Source organism: Capra hircus, chromosome 4, assembly GCF_001704415.2.
Source record: "Capra hircus breed San Clemente chromosome 4, ASM170441v1, whole genome shotgun sequence".
NCBI lineage: Eukaryota > Metazoa > Chordata > Mammalia > Artiodactyla > Bovidae > Capra > Capra hircus.
The window spans coordinates 1,145,058-1,159,837 of NC_030811.1; the positions used below are offsets into that span (position 1 = coordinate 1,145,058).

A 14,780-nucleotide genomic window follows, 5' to 3' on the forward strand; every position below is an offset into this window, starting at 1 on the left:
CCTCTCTCCAGAGTCCCAGGAGACAGGGCCCGAGAAGGTTTCGGGAAATGAGATGCGTACGGGCCCGCGGCCCCATCTCGCTGGAGAACGCCGGTCGGGGCTGCTCGTGCGGCCCCAGGCCTTGGTCCCGTCACATGCTCAGGGCGCGTGGCACTCCCACGCGGCCGCTGCTCTGTGACTCTCTGTCCGGCAGAGGAGACGGCTGGGAAGACGCTGGTCACTGCAGGGCAGCGGGCCGCGTGGCCCCCTCTGAGCAATAGGCCCAGCTCATTCCGTCTCTGGCAGAGCGCGTTCATCAGAGACCGAGATGTGTAATTAAATATTTCTGGCGCCCAGAGGGAGCGCATTTACACTTTAAAGAGAAAGTGCTACGCTAAGAGATAATTAGCATCACAGGCGAGGGCCTTGCTCTGGAAGAACTCTCCCTGTCTCTGTCTCTCTCGCGGCTGTGTGCACTGACACTCACTGATGCTGCTCTCTATAAACCGGACAACCCTTACTCTGCCAGCTAATTAGCGGTGGCCGGTGTCATTTTTGTGATGTTGCAGCTAGTAATATGAGCCCAGTTGCATAGTCACAAAAGTGATCATTGGAAACTGTGACTGTGCTGCAGGGACAGTGTGGGGAGCCCCCTTTCTGAGCCTCTCACGCCCTCTGGCCTTTGCTTGCTGGCGGTTGCATGGCGGTTCCCTCTCACGCAGTGACCCATGGGTCGGTTTGTATCACTAACCGTTCTCTCTCGGTGACTTCCTCCTGTTGCAGTATGCGCGGTGGCCACTTTTCTCAGTGTCTGACCTCTTGCTGACTGACGATTTGTTCCAGCAAAGTAAGCCAGACAGCCGTGTGTTGCTCCTCTCCACGAATACCCCACGGCGCTGTCTCGGGCCGACCAGATGGACGCTGTGTGGGCTCTGTGCTGCTTCTGCTTCGCCCTTGGTGATGCCCTGTGTGGCAACAACACAAGTGCCTGGTTCTCTGTGATAAACTTCTCCACCGCAGCAGCGCCCCGGACCTCACTGCTCGCCTCCTCGGCTGCTGTGGCTGTCCACAAGCAGGGTTAGCACAGGGCAGGGCTGGCGTGGATGGCGAATTGCAGTGAGACCTCCCTGGGGTCCCCCACAAGCCAGCCGGTCACAACACGCGTGCCAGAATGACACTTCAGACAGGTGCCACGGGAGAGGCTGGGACTGCAGGCACGGGGAAGCCAGCGCCGCCAGGAACCCGCGTCTCAGCGACGATTCTTAGCCAGGGAGGCGATGCTCACTGCCTTCTGCCACAGGGCAGCCTGACCAGCTGTACAGGAGGCTCCACTGGCCTGCCGACTGCTTATGGGGCTCTTGGCCAAACCAGCACGGTTTAAAGACTGCCTGCTTCTTCTGTTTATTTATCTTTTAATGGACCCATTTGTGCCTGGTCCCATCAGAAAAAAAATGAGCAGAACTGGGTGACTGACCGAAAGTTGGGTCTAGCCTTTAGAAACACAGGCAGGACCTTCAGGCAGGAAATATGACTGGAGGGGCCAAGCCGAGGCGGCCCACACGCTAAAGATGTGCACACTGAGGAGCGTCCAGGATGACGTGCCCTCCGAAGGCACCGGGCCTGTGGCAGCAAGCCGCCCCAGCTCGCAGCTCTGCACACACACACACACAGCGCGTGCATCACGCCTGTGCACACGCACACACACGACCTGCGTGGGGCTGGCGGGCTCCCCGCTGCTCACATTTGAGGCACGTCCTCGGGGTCTGGCATCTGTTTTGTCGGAGCTGAAGCTCCCGTTGCCTTGACAACCTGAGTCGGGAAAGGGAGGCTTAGAAGGAGGAGCAGGCGGGTCTGTTTTCCAGTCCCGTTCATCCTCAGAGGGCAGAGCACTTTCCGGGGGCCCCACGCCCGTGCGCCCTCAGCTCTGAGCCAGCCGCATTCCCTCTGCCCAAGCCTTGGCCCAGCTGCCAGCCCGAGCAGGGAGCCGCTGCAGCAGCGGCGACAGCGCGGCCTCGGGGAGCAGCCTGTGGGCCCGGGTCCTCACCCGCAGCTGGAGGGCTGGGCCCAGGCGTGGCCACCTCCAGGCCTGTCTCACCGGGACTGCACGGCCAGGCCTGCCGGCCGTCCTGCTGGTCAGGAGGGTGGAGCCTCCCTTAGAGGCACCTGTTCTGTTCAGTCCACAGCATAAGTGGGAGCTCAGCCCAGCTCCAATGTCTGGGCATCAGCATCATTGTGCGTGATGCTGGAATACCCCTGGGCTCCTCCGTCAGACGCCACCCTGGGCTTCCTCCCAGCCCCACACCCTCCCAGGCTGTCGTGGCAAAAGGACCCGCTGATTGGTGTCCACGTTCAGCTATCTCCCTGCTGAGCGGACAAGCCTTGGCAGAGAAGTGTGACATTTTCCCATTTCCAGTATGAAGTAAGAATTTTTTCTCCACCGTCGTCCTTTTCAAAATTTTATTTTCTGTCTAAAATTGTGTAAACTCACACTCAGAGCCCGTCTCACACACCTGCTCACACACTTCTCCTCCCAGTTAAGCGAAGCTCTGTGTTTGCTTTTCCTCATTTAGGAAGATTTTCCTAAGAACTTGGACGTACTTTGTAAACATGTGTATGTCTTTCCTTGAATTACAAGAAATTTCAGCTTACCCAGTAAATATTAAACTGTGCTCTGTTTTGATTTAGGACTTGGGTACAAAATCCTAATCTATGCTCCTTGTTAATTTGCATAAACTCTGATCTAAAATCTGCACAAGGGTTGTTTTACATAAAATCAGGTTTATAAAAGTGGAAAAACTTGTCTTGGACATAGTTTTCTCCAAAATTTAGATGTCTTTGCAAAACTGACAGATCAAGAAAGCTCTTTAGGACGCTGTTCTGAGATGTCACGGTAATAGCACATTCTAGTATGATGTCTGGACTGTAAGAAATCCAGTGTGTAAATTGCTAAACTCAAAAATTTCAGTGAGGAGTCTAGACACGCCACAACAGCAAAAGTCAAATGGCCTAGTCAGCAGGAGGGGAGGGGAGGGGACGGGGGAGGGGGCCCAAGCCGATGGGCCGGCTGACCCGAGGCCAGAGTTCATACTTATTAAGGGAGAAAGCAAACTGCACAAACGTAAGAACTGTTTCCAAAGTTCTGTCTAATGATGTAATATTGGAAAGAAAAATAAACCTTGGAAAATGTGTGTGTAATTTTGATTTTCTTTGTCAAAACAGGCCATTACAGAAGAATGTCCGTAAGACGGTCTGTCTGCTTTGGCCGCGGGCTGTTTGGTGACTGCCGCGGAGCCTAGCACATAGTCATAACTTCTGTGTCTCTCTTTATTTCAGAAAAGTAAACAAGTGCTACAGGGGCCGTTCTTGTCCAATAATTGTCCACTGCAGGCAAGTACAACTTCACCCTGGATTAACATGTGTCCACTGCCTCAAAAGTAAACACTGTTAAATATAGGAGCTCAACTTCCCCATTGCTTAATAACATATCTAACTGGTGCTTCTTAAGGAAACAGAGGATAATAGCTTATTTTGTGTTAAACCTCCCGGGGCCGCTACACGAGCACCTTGAGATGGTGTGTGTTGTGTGGTGGGGTCTCAGCCCAGCACCCTTTACAGACATGTGGAACCTGTGCCAAGCACTTGGGGCCACTGGTGGACGGGACAGAACCTGGAATCAAAGGAGTGGCCTTTGGGTGGAAGTTCAGCGGCTCGTGTCCTTGAGAAGGTTACACCCAGCCTGGAAGAGAGAGCCCCTGGAAGAGAGCTCCCTCTGAGGGTGGGCTCCGCACCCGCCTGCGCCAGTGAAGAAGTGTGCTCTGCCTCCCAGAACGCCTCACAGACTGTTCCCTCTGTCTGGGATGAAGAAGAACTAGGTCTCCGAAGACCGAGCACCAAGTCCGCCGATTCCGTCAAGGGTGTGCGCGTGCGTGTGGTGCGTGCACTCGTCTGGGTGGGCTCTAAGTGTGTCCGTCTGAGTGCATGCACCCATCTGAGTGTGTGTCTGGGTGTGTGTGTGTCTGGGGGGGGTGTCTGTATATGCACCTGTGTGCGTGTGTGTGTCTGCATGCATGTATGCAGGCACCCGTGTGTGTGTCTGTGTGTGCATCTGCCTGAGTGTGCGTGTGAGTGCATGCTCCCGTGTGTGTCTCTGTGTGCATCTGCCTGAGTGTGCGTGTGAGTGCATGCTCCCATGTGTGTGTCTCTGTGTGCCTGAGTGTGCATGTGAGTGCATGCTCCCGTGTGTGTGTGTGCCTGAGTGTGCGTTTGAGTGCATGCTCCCGTGTGTGTGTCTGTGTGTGCATCTGCATGAGTGTGTGTGTGAGTGCATGCTCCCATCTGAGTGTGTGCCTGTGCGTGTGACTGGGTGTGCATTTCTGAGTGTGTGCACCCATCTGACTGTGTGTGCGTGTGTGTGCATGCATCTGAGTATGTGTCTCAGTGTGTCTGCATCTGCACGTGTGTGAGAATGTGTCTGAGTGTACCTGCATACACACATCTGTGTGGGTGTGTATGTGAGTGTTTTTGAGTGTGTGTGTGAGTGCATGCACCTGTCTGTGTGTGTGTGTGTCTGAGTGAGTGTGCATCTCTGTGGGTGTGTATGTGTGTCTGAGTGAGTGTGTGTGTGAGTGCGTGCTTTGAGTCTGTGTGTGCGTGTGTCTGAGCGTATGTGTCGTGTGTGTACGCTTGCAGCTGAGTATGTGTTGTGTGTGTCTGAGGGAGGAGGAGTACACAGTGGTTTGGGTCCCCGGGAAGTGGACCAGAACACCCTTGATCCGCCCGAGGAGCAGCTCCGGCGCTGGCTCCAAGGCGGGTCTGGGAGGAGCCTTCGGCAGCCGGCAGGTCACTGGGGCGCCGGGGGCCTCAGCACGGCTATGTCCCCACCCAGCAGCACTATGCGGGGTGGTTCTCTTTCCACCTGAGGCTTTTTCTGCCCTTTGAGAAATACATTGACGCCAAACCCAGTGACTCTTTGCTGTGAAAGGACAACCGACAGGCTCCCGGGCTACCGGCCGGCCGGCAGGTCTGAGTGAGACAGGGCAGATGCGGTGGCCACGCAGGTCCCCAGGTCCTGAAATGGAGACACTTCGCTGCCAAGTCAGCGGGTTCCGCCGGGAGTGCCCGTGGGCGGGGGGCAGCCTGCTGGGCCGACAGCCCGCTCAGGGCACCGCACGAGGGACGCCGGGCTGCCCCCCAGAAGGCCGCCTTCCTTTCCTCCTGCTGCTTGCTGCTGAGCCACGTCTCTCGGAACTCTCACAACCCTCGTCCAGAGGAGGACTTTCCACCCGGGCTGAGGGAGACTGCAAGGCGGCTGGAGGAGGTGATGGGGGCGGACGCGCCCCGCAGGGCAGCAGATGGTCGGGTGGGCCCGCCTGAGGCCTGCACCCAGCCTTCCTGCCCGCAGCCAGCCCCCTGCAGGCTCCGAATACAAGGGCCGTCAGCTCCGACACTGCCAGCCAGCTCCTTCTTTCCTTTTTCCCTGACAAAATTTGCTGAATCTTTGACCAAAGAGGGGAGAAAAAGGGAAGAGAGGAACAAATCAACACAGGCACAATAGCTAATCCACACTGCCGTTAGCGCGGGCCGGGAGAGAGCGTCCACTCCTCCTGCTCCCCTCCCCCTCTTCCCCCTCCCCCTCCCCCTCTTCCCCCTCCCCCTCCCCCTCTTCCCCCTCCCCCTCCCCCCTTCCTCCTCCCTCTCCCCCCTCTTCCCCCCTACCCCCTCCTCTTCCCCCTCCCCCTCCCTTCCCTTCCTCCCCTCCCCCTTCCTTCCCTTCCCCCCTCCCTTCCCTCCTCTTCCCCCCTCCCCCTCCCCTCCCCCTCCCACCCTGACCCCCCATGCCCCACTCTGTGTCTCTTCCTCTCCAGTTGCCCACCCTCCCCTCCTCCCGTGGGCCCCCTGGACCGCGAGGGCACACGCTGTTGTGGGCACGTGGGGAGTGGGGGCAGCATGGCCTGTTGCGTCCTCATCTCTCTCCTTCTGTTGACAGTGACGGCGCCGGCAGGAGTGGCACCTACGTCCTGATCGACATGGTTCTCAATAAGATGGCCAAAGGTAAGAACCGGGTAGGGGCTGCTCTGTGAGGCTCCAGCCGGATGGTGTTGCCATGGCAACCTCGGTGCAGCAGTCGCAGAAAGCCATGGGGAAATTGGCCTGCTGCCCCTCTTCTGACTCACAGGGAAGCTGTTTGCAGCAGGCACGTTCGTTTCTGAGGGCCCTCCCTTGTCACCACCTCCGCCCGGGGTCGCATGCCGGGCTCAGGGCGCAGCGGGCGATCAGCATCCTGTGTTAACATCACAAGTGGGGAGAAGGCCATCTTGATCTTCCAGGGCTGCGGTGGCTCAGAAGAGCCTTAAACCCTCCCTGTTGTTACAACTGTATTTGCAAAATTCAGAGCCTAGACTCTCTGGTGGAGACTGCCTCTGCAGGGGCCCCCGTTTATCTCTGGTGGAGATTGTCTCTGAAGTAGCCCCCCTTTAGATGACCTGTGTGTAACAGCATCTGGGCGCTTGGGCTCAGAGAACTGTGATCTGAGCACGGACCCTGGGTGAGCTTGTGGGCTTGGGTGGGGTTTAGCCCCCAAGAGTGCGGGGACTGAGGGGGCTGGCGGCTCCCCGGCGTGCTCTACACGCCAAACCTGTGAGGTGTCCCCTGCAAGGCCAGCACGCTCCAGAGCCAAGTGGGAGATTCCCTCGGACCCGCCTCTGGGGGAGCCAGGCACATGTCAGCGGGGAGACCCCAGCCTGACCTGCGGGGCCCCTCCTTGTCCTCAGCCTCCGGGGGCTTGGGAAGGAAGCCCTGGGATGGGCGCTGTCTCACGCTCTCCTTCCTGCCTGAGAAAACACCATCTCCTCTACGTTGACACACACGTACACGTGTGTCCTTAGCTGGGGCGCCTAGCTTCCAGGAACCCACCCTTCACCCTTTGCCTGGCAATAAGAGCAGACACCAGTTGTAGAAACGGGTTTCTATACATAGTCAGACAAGTGCCAGCAACTCTGAAACAGGCGTCTTTCTTGCTCCATCTTCTCCTGGTTAAAAGAAAAGCAGAAAAGCAGAATGCACCTCTAGCCCAAGGATGTGGTTGCATGAACATGAAATGATGGCCGTCGTGTTACGCCCGGAACTAGAGAGCATGGGCGGGTTCCGCGCAGCCGGGGCCCAGGCAGCCCCCACCCCCACCATCCCCCCCTCCGCCCCCACCGCAGGCCCCCTGCTGGCTTCAGGGTCCGGGGGACGGTGGGCCCGGCTCATACACCAGAGGCTGTTTCTCATGCCCTGAGGCAGCGCAGTGCTGAGACACGCAGACAAAGAACCAGCAAGCCCACTGCAAATGCACGGCTCTTAATGACGCGGCTTGGTCTTAGATCCGCAAAGCTAACTCTAGTGTGCCTCTGTGTCTCGTCAGCTGGGTCGCTCTTCATTTACAAGCGTATGGTTGCTGCAAACCCAGAGTCTCCGCGGGACTCCTGCCTTCTCCCACCCTTGCCCCCCACCCCACCCCACCCCCCCGCTGTCAGGCCCAGAGTGCCTCCACCTGCTAAACCAAACACCTTCCGAGAACATGGGTCATCTCACACGTTTGAGGAGACATCTTTGTGTTCAGGCAGGTGACGCGCGGCCTCACGGGCACACACCGCCACGTGGAGTCCGGCTCCCCCCGAGGAGCGGGCCCCAGCAGTGTTGGAGGGGGTCGGTGTCCAGCTCGCCGGTGTGACAGCACCGGGCGCTGAGCAAAGCCACAGCCCGGGGCAGGGGGCAGCGACTCCCCGTCCCAGCTGGGCCCCCGCATTCAGCAGCCGGTCTGCCTGCCGCGTCCTGTCAGATTCCACTGCAAGTGCAGGCTGGTGGCAACAATGTGAGCCCAGCCGTGTGGAACCGGCCCGGGAGGTGGGCACTGGGCCCTTTCTGAGATCAGTCACCCCTCACTCTGCCCCTGACCTGCTCCCCTCTGCCCAAGGGGCCCACGCTGAGCCATCCCCTGACCCGGGGCCCGGCCGCGGTCTCGGGGCAGATCAAAGGGCAGGGCGGCCCCTCGGCCGGCGAGGGGCCCTTTCCCAGGCTGCCCCGGCGAGCAGCCACCAGGGTTTTGTCCTGGGCCCGGCCGTGCTGCCCGGGCGGTGGGGGCGCCTTTGTCTGGCCGCCTGTGCTCATCTAATGATCACAGGCCGCGGGCCTGGACACAAACGCTCTCTTCCCGTCCCCTTCGCTTAAAAGCGATGGATCGCAGAAGGGCTGGAGAAGGCCTCTGCTGCGGCCGGGCCCCGCGCCAGCCCTGGGCCCCGAGGCCGCGGGGGCGCTCAGCGGCCAGGCCGGACCACCGCCCAGGGCCTGGTCTGTTAGTGCTGCTGCTCTGCCAGCTGGTGGGAAAGCAGGAAACCCGGAAAATCCTTCTGCGTATTCTTCCTGTGGCCTCGAACACGCTTCTAACTCAGGGCTAACGTCTCGGGCAGAACCAGGGTTTGGTGGCATTCCCCTCTCACGGAGGAAAGAGCAGCAGCGCTGGCCTCGCAGCCAGGGTGCTCTCCAAGCTATGCCTTTTATAGTTTTGTCCGAGACGTCTCTTCGCCCAGGGGTTTTCATATTTCGCCACAATTTTTTAAATGAATGGAGAGCACCAGACAGGTAGGGGGCTTCCCAAGGATTGCGTTGGCTGGGTTGTCGGGAGGTGGCAGCCTCGCTGGCTGAGGGCCGCTCAGCAGGAGCCCCACCTCTAGGAAGCCGGCTGTGCCGCTTGAGCCCCAGCCACTGGGGTGTCCGCGTGCCGGGCCAGCCTGGGAGCCGTTCCTTCTGTTTGGCGGGAGCCGCAGGACTGGGATTTCATCACATGACGCAGAGCGTGGGCCCGAGTCTGCAGGTGGGCCCGGAGACGCCCAGGAAGCTCGCGGCGGCTGGGAGCTGCTTCTAAGTGGTCTCAGCATGGAGCGTGCGTGGATGTCCAGCACCTGCATGGCTGTCTGTCCAGCCCCCGGTCTCTGTCCTCAGCAAGCTCACCTGTTTCCCGCTTCCCCGTCACACGGTGACATCGGTGAACATCTCCTCTTCCAAGGGGGTGTATAACTGCCCCTGTGCTCCCTGTCTCTGTGGCTCCGACGTCTCCAGGGACCTTGAGTGGGTGGAAACACATGGGTGTGCCCCTCTGTGTCTGGCTTCTCTCTGAGCGTCACGTCCTGGGGCTCACCATGCCATAGCAGGTGTCGGGACCACCTCCCTGGTTGAGCCGGAGTAACGTTCCCCCGGGGACGGACCATGCTTACCTTGTTCACCGTCCATCCGGGGACATGGGTTCCCCGCACCTTTCAGCTATTGGATCACTACTGTTCCAGTCACGGTGTGCAAATATCTGCCTGGTTTCTGCTCTCAGTTCTTTGGGGTGAAATACCCAGAGCGGAATTGCTGGGTCACATGGTCTTGTTCTGATTTCTCGAGGAGCTCCCATTACTGTTTTCCACGGCAGCTGCTCCGTTGCCCGCCCCCAGCAGCAGCTCACAGGGCACCGCTGTGGCCGACGTCCCCACACCCACTTGAACACTGCCGTCCTCTGGGGCTTGACAGTAGCCGTCCTGGTCACCGCGAGGTCTCGCTGCGGTTTCGCTTTGCATTTTCCTGAAGACTGGAAATGTCGAGCATCTTTTCCTGTGTGTGTTGACCCTTTGGATATGTTCTCTGGGGAAATGCCTATTCAGGTTCTTTTCTTCCATCTCTTAACTGGCTGTTGCATTGTGGGTGTTCTTTATACACTGAGGATATCAACCCCTTATCAGATACGTGGTGGTGCAAATACCTCCTCCCATTCTGGGAGAAATAACATTTCTCCCTGAACTTTAAAGCCCAGCACTCCTCCAGAGCTGTGCCGCTCAGTCAGCAGCCGCCAGTCACAGGCGGCAGCTTACGTGGTGAGACTGAAACACTGGTCACGTGCTGAGCGCCCAATAGCACAGGTGCCCAGGGCCTGCCACGCGCACGGTGCAGAGAAGGCCTCCAGGCAGGAGGCCCCATGCGATAGCTCTGCTCCAGGGAACGTGCCAGGGGCTCGTGCACGCGTGCCCAGACCGCTGTCTCTGTGTCTCCCTGGGCCCCTCACCCTGCACCTCCCCTTCTGTGGCCCCTTGACTGGTCTCTTCTGCTCACGGCGGTCGGTAGGATGTGAGAGTGGCCCCAGGAGACCCCCCCCGCTTGGGGCCACGCCAGCTCTTTCCTGCAGGACCCGGGTCCCGGCCCGGACTGTGGGGTAGGCGCCCCTCCCCAGCCCCTTTCCCCTCTCTCAGGTCCTCTGCTCCTCTCGGCCACCGCTACCGTCCTATTCCTCCGTCCAGCAAACACTGGGCTGGAGCACGGAAGTGCCTTTCCACCCTGCTACCAACTGAGCAGGAGGTCTACACAGCGAGCAACGGGAGGCGAGCCCACCCTCCTGGGGCCTGCACTCTGCAGAGAGAAGCGGGCGGTGTCCGCAGCTCAGTGGGGTGCTGAGCACCGTCGAGGCCCTGGGGTGCAGGGCTGGGGTCTACTTTGCCCCTCGCCCCTGTCACAGAGTCCCGTGTGCATCTGTAGCCCATCCTCACAGCACCAAGGGCCCTCAGGGCTCACCGATTCTGACACCTGGTTGCAAACTGAGAAAGCAGATTGCCAAGGTTTGGGGACTTTCTGGGAAGCACCCAATGGCAGGGCAATGCAGAGCCCTGGTCTTGCTGCAAAGTGGCCGAGCCCCAGTGGCTGGCAGGGGGTTCAGCACAGCAGAGATGCCACCAGGCTGTGTGGTCCAGGGACAGGGTGGAGTGGGCAGCTGGTCTGTTACAGCTGCAGCGGAAACTCCGCCAGGGAGGGGAGACGGAGATCGGACGACGGGGCCCTGGAACCACTGGCTCACTGATTCGGGTCTGCCTGGTGCCACAGGGAAGAAACACATAGAGCTGGTCCCGGCAGGACTGACTTGGTGCCTCTGGACAAGAGGGCTGGGGGTGGGGCAGGACCCCAGGGGTCTGTGCCCACGGGGCTCTGCAGGGAGGGCTGAGCTGACCCCAGCCATGGATGACCCTTCCACAGGCAGGACTGATTGGGAGAGGCAGGCTGCAAAGAGCAGGGTATGTAGGGAGAAATGTCTCAATTTTATGTTTGGCTGAAGCACGAAGACCCAGCAGAAGATGGATTCTATAGACTGGTCTGCCTTCTACGTGGCTTCACGGTGGTAAGACCCGGTCTCCAGCTTGTTGGAGTTTCAGGCTGAGAGAAGTATTCAGAAGCAGGGAGAAGAGAGTCTTCCTTTTGCATGGAGAACTTGTATCCCGTGAGGTGACGGGCACCCACCTCTTTGTCTGTCTCTCCATTTGGAGCTGAGACTCAGGTTGGGGAGGGGCGCGGGTAGCGGTCCGGGAGCAGCATGGCTGGGGGTGTGACCCAGGCCTGGGTGACATGATACACAAAGTGAACTTAATCGGAGAGAAATGAGACAAAATGGAACCAGCTGTTCCTGGAAAACTTCCTGACAAGCCCATCATCTGATCTGGATAGTGTTGTGAACCGTATCCCGCAATTTGCCTCCGAAAGGGTCTCCAGCCTGCGGACCGTGCCTGGGCAGGTACAGCTGACGGTTCTTCCCTCTCTCCCACCTGACGACAGGTAGGCAGGGGCCCTGTGCCCCTTGGACCACAGCAGGGGCTCCTGGCCAGTGTGGCCACCCACCCCCTCCCCTGTGCCTCTCGGGGGTCAGACCCGCCCACACGGCCCCCAGGCTCCTGCTCCCTCCTCACTCACCCGGTGAGAAGCCAGGAACCTGGCTGGACCCGCCCTGCTGCCGGCTCAGGGCTGCCGCTCCCGGAGTGCCTCCTCCCTGGACAGGCAGCAGCCAGCCTGTTCTCTGGGTTCTCTCACTCGCCCCCAAACCCAGACTGTCCCTGTCCTCATGAGTGTCGTCCCCGTCTGTCCTGCTGGCCCTGGCAGGCCTGGCTGTCCGTGTTGAGTGGCATCACTTCAGCTCAGAGGCCAGGAGAGTCCCCCTGCTGCGCAGGTGCCCTGCAGAGCCCTGTGGCCACTCGGACCCTGGCTGCTTCCCCAAACCCACGCACCATCTCCCTGGAGGCCTCTGGGGCCCAGGAAGACTGCCATGCCCCGGCCCCTTCCAGCAACAGTTCACAGCTCCTCACCAGGCAGTGAGGGCCTGTCTCTGCTCCTGCCAAGGACCTCTCATCCCTTGCGGGTGATAGGAAGTCCCAGAGCACAGCCACCCAGTCGCTGGACAGTGGCAGTCCAAACACTGTGTTAAGAAGGTGCTCTGAGCAGGCAGCGGGGTCGGGAACCAGGTCACTTTGCATCAGTGACCCCCCAGAAAACTCCTGTAGAACGTTCTATGGCAAGTGCTGATGTCCCTGCTGCCCTCAGGAGCTCACAGCATCGCCTTTCACCAGGAGAGGAGGCGCGAGGAGTCCTTAGAACAGGGTCCGGAGTTGCCGTCCGCTGAGAAACAATGGTACAGCCCCCAGCCAGGCCGCGAGCTGGCCACACACTCAGCTTCTAAACCGGAAACAGACTCGGGGCCGAGGGGGGCCAGGGGGGCAAGGAGGGCCTTCGATGGGGGTTGGGGGGCCGCTTGGCGTCCAGCTCCCCTGGAGCACTCGTCCCACAGTCCACGGGAAACGAGGGTCTCCCCGGTCAGGGCAGCCGTGGGTCTGTGAGGCCTGGCTCCCCCGCACTTCTGCCCTCATGCTCTGACCCTGCAGGGACTCAGGAGCATGTCCAGGGCCCCGCATGCAGGTCCTGGGGGAGATGGGGCCAGTGGGGTGGGGGGTGCCCTCAGAGACCCCTGCTCCTGAAGCCTCCGTGTCACTGGGGACTCAGTGGGTCCCCCGCCTCTTCTCTGCAGCCACAGACATAGCCCAGATGACCACTCGCTGTCCCCTCGGAATTCTGACTCGTCCACTCGGGAGCCGAGTGTGTCCTGGGCCCTGTGTGTCCCGCATAGCTCCTGTGTCACTCAGGCCGTGGTGCTGGGAGGTAGTGAGGTCACCGTGGTGGAGGTCTCTGCCTCTGTGTGGCCCAACTGTGACTGCAGGGTAGGGGTGTGGTGGGGGGGATCGGGGCAGGGTTAGGGGATGATCAGGCAGGGTTGGGGGCGATCAGGGGGCGGGGCTGGGCTGGTCAGGGGCGGGGCTGGGGTGATCAGGGGTGGAGTTGGGGTGGTCAGGGGGCGGGGTTGGGGGTGATCAGGGGATTGGGGTTGGGGGCTTATCAGGGGCCTGGGTTGGGTTGGTCAGGGGTGGAGTTGGGTTGGCCAGGGGCGGGGTTGGGGTGGTCAGGGGGTGGGGTTAGGGGGTGTGATTAGGGCGGGGTTGGGTTGGTCAGGGGCAGGGTTGGGGTGATCAGGGGCAGGGTTGGGGTGATCAGGGGGGTGGGGTTAGGGGGCTTATCAGGGGCCTGGGTTGGGTTGGTCAGGGGCGGGGTTGGGGTAGTCAGGGGGTGGGGTTAGGGGTGTGATTGGGGCGGGGTTGGGGTGGTCAGGGGCCGGGGTTGGGGGTGATGGGGGGGATTGGGGTTGGGGGCTTATCAGGGGCCTGGGTTGGGTTGGTCAGGGGCGGGGTTGGGGTGGTCAGGAGGTGGGGTTAGGGGTGTGATTGGGGCGGGGTTGGGGTGGTCAGGGGGCGGGGTTGGGGTGATGGGTGGGGGGTATTGGGGTTGGGGGCTTATCAGGGGCCAGGGTTGGGGTGGTCAGGGACTTGGTTGGTGTGATCAGGGGCGGGGTTGGGGTGATCAGGGGGTGGGGTTGGGGGGCTGATCAGGGAGCAGGGTTAGGGTTGTGATCAGGGGTCGGGGTTGGGATGATCCAAACAGGGAGCGAGCGTCTGGCGACTCTCAGCTTCTCCTGGCCCTCCCGCCCACCCTTCCTCTACGAGTTTAACAGTCGCTCCTTCCTGATGGCCTGCATCTGCAGCAGCCGAGTGCTCGTAGGCCCGCGGTGCCAGGCTCCAGGTCTGGGCGTTGATCCCAGGGGTGCGCACCGCATCACAGGTGGCCTTGATGGAGCATCGCCGGACGCGTCAGACAGTTCCCGCGACTCCTGGCGTGTTACGTGGTGGCTACCTTACTGGGGCGATACACACACAGTCCTACTTGTGTTTTTTATGAAGATGTGGAGGCATCCCAGTTTCTCCTGAAAAAAAAAAAAAAAAGTTTTCGAGCTCGTTTCTAAAAGCTTGAGAAGTACCTAGGCTGTTTGGGTTCTGAGGTCCCCAGTTATCTGTGAACAAGATGCTCATTTGTCTCCATCCCAGTGAAACCTCATGAAAGGGAGATTACAGTTAATCTAGAGAGCCTGCAAAAAATCGTCCAAATTGTAATTTTGACAACTCTCATCGATTCAGAGCATCCAGAAACATGAAGTAGAAACTGCTTGGCACAGAAGACCCAGGACAGAGCGTGCGTCTGTGTGTGTGTGTGTGTGTGTGTGTGTGTGTGTGTGTGTGTGCGCGCGTCAGTGTGGGGCTGAGGTCTAGAGGGGGCACCCCCACCTGGAGGCACCCGGAGTGGGAGGAAGGCTGCCCTCTGGCTGCGGTGACAGCCGCTGGGGCCGACCGCCGGGTGAGGACCCGCACAGCCCCCGCCCGTCACTGCCCAGCCCTTCCTTCCAAAACGGGGCTCAGCCAACAAGCACAGACCTTGGGGCCCAGCTCAGCACACGGTCAGCTCCGCCCCGGCCGTGGTCCCTTCAGGTGTATTTAGCGTTTTCTGGGTACCCCCCAGAGGGCGGAGTTGAGACGGTTTCCTCCCGCGACATTCAGGCCTTTCTGTCTTGTGCCCTCGACACGTGGTGTCTT

General features: G+C 60.0%; 1 protein-coding gene across 1 annotated transcript in view; it reads left to right on the forward strand.

Annotated features, from left to right (window-relative positions):
* The window catches only part of PTPRN2 (protein tyrosine phosphatase, receptor type N2), a 546,252-nt gene that overhangs the window by 523,652 nt on the left and 7,820 nt on the right, over window positions 1-14,780 (forward strand). Inside the window, exons 24-25 of the mRNA XM_018047462.1 lie at window positions 3,313-3,366; window positions 5,966-6,030. Coding sequence (XP_017902951.1) covers window positions 3,313-3,366; window positions 5,966-6,030 — 119 coding nt within the window. The remainder of the gene's footprint in view (window positions 1-3,312; window positions 3,367-5,965; window positions 6,031-14,780) is intronic.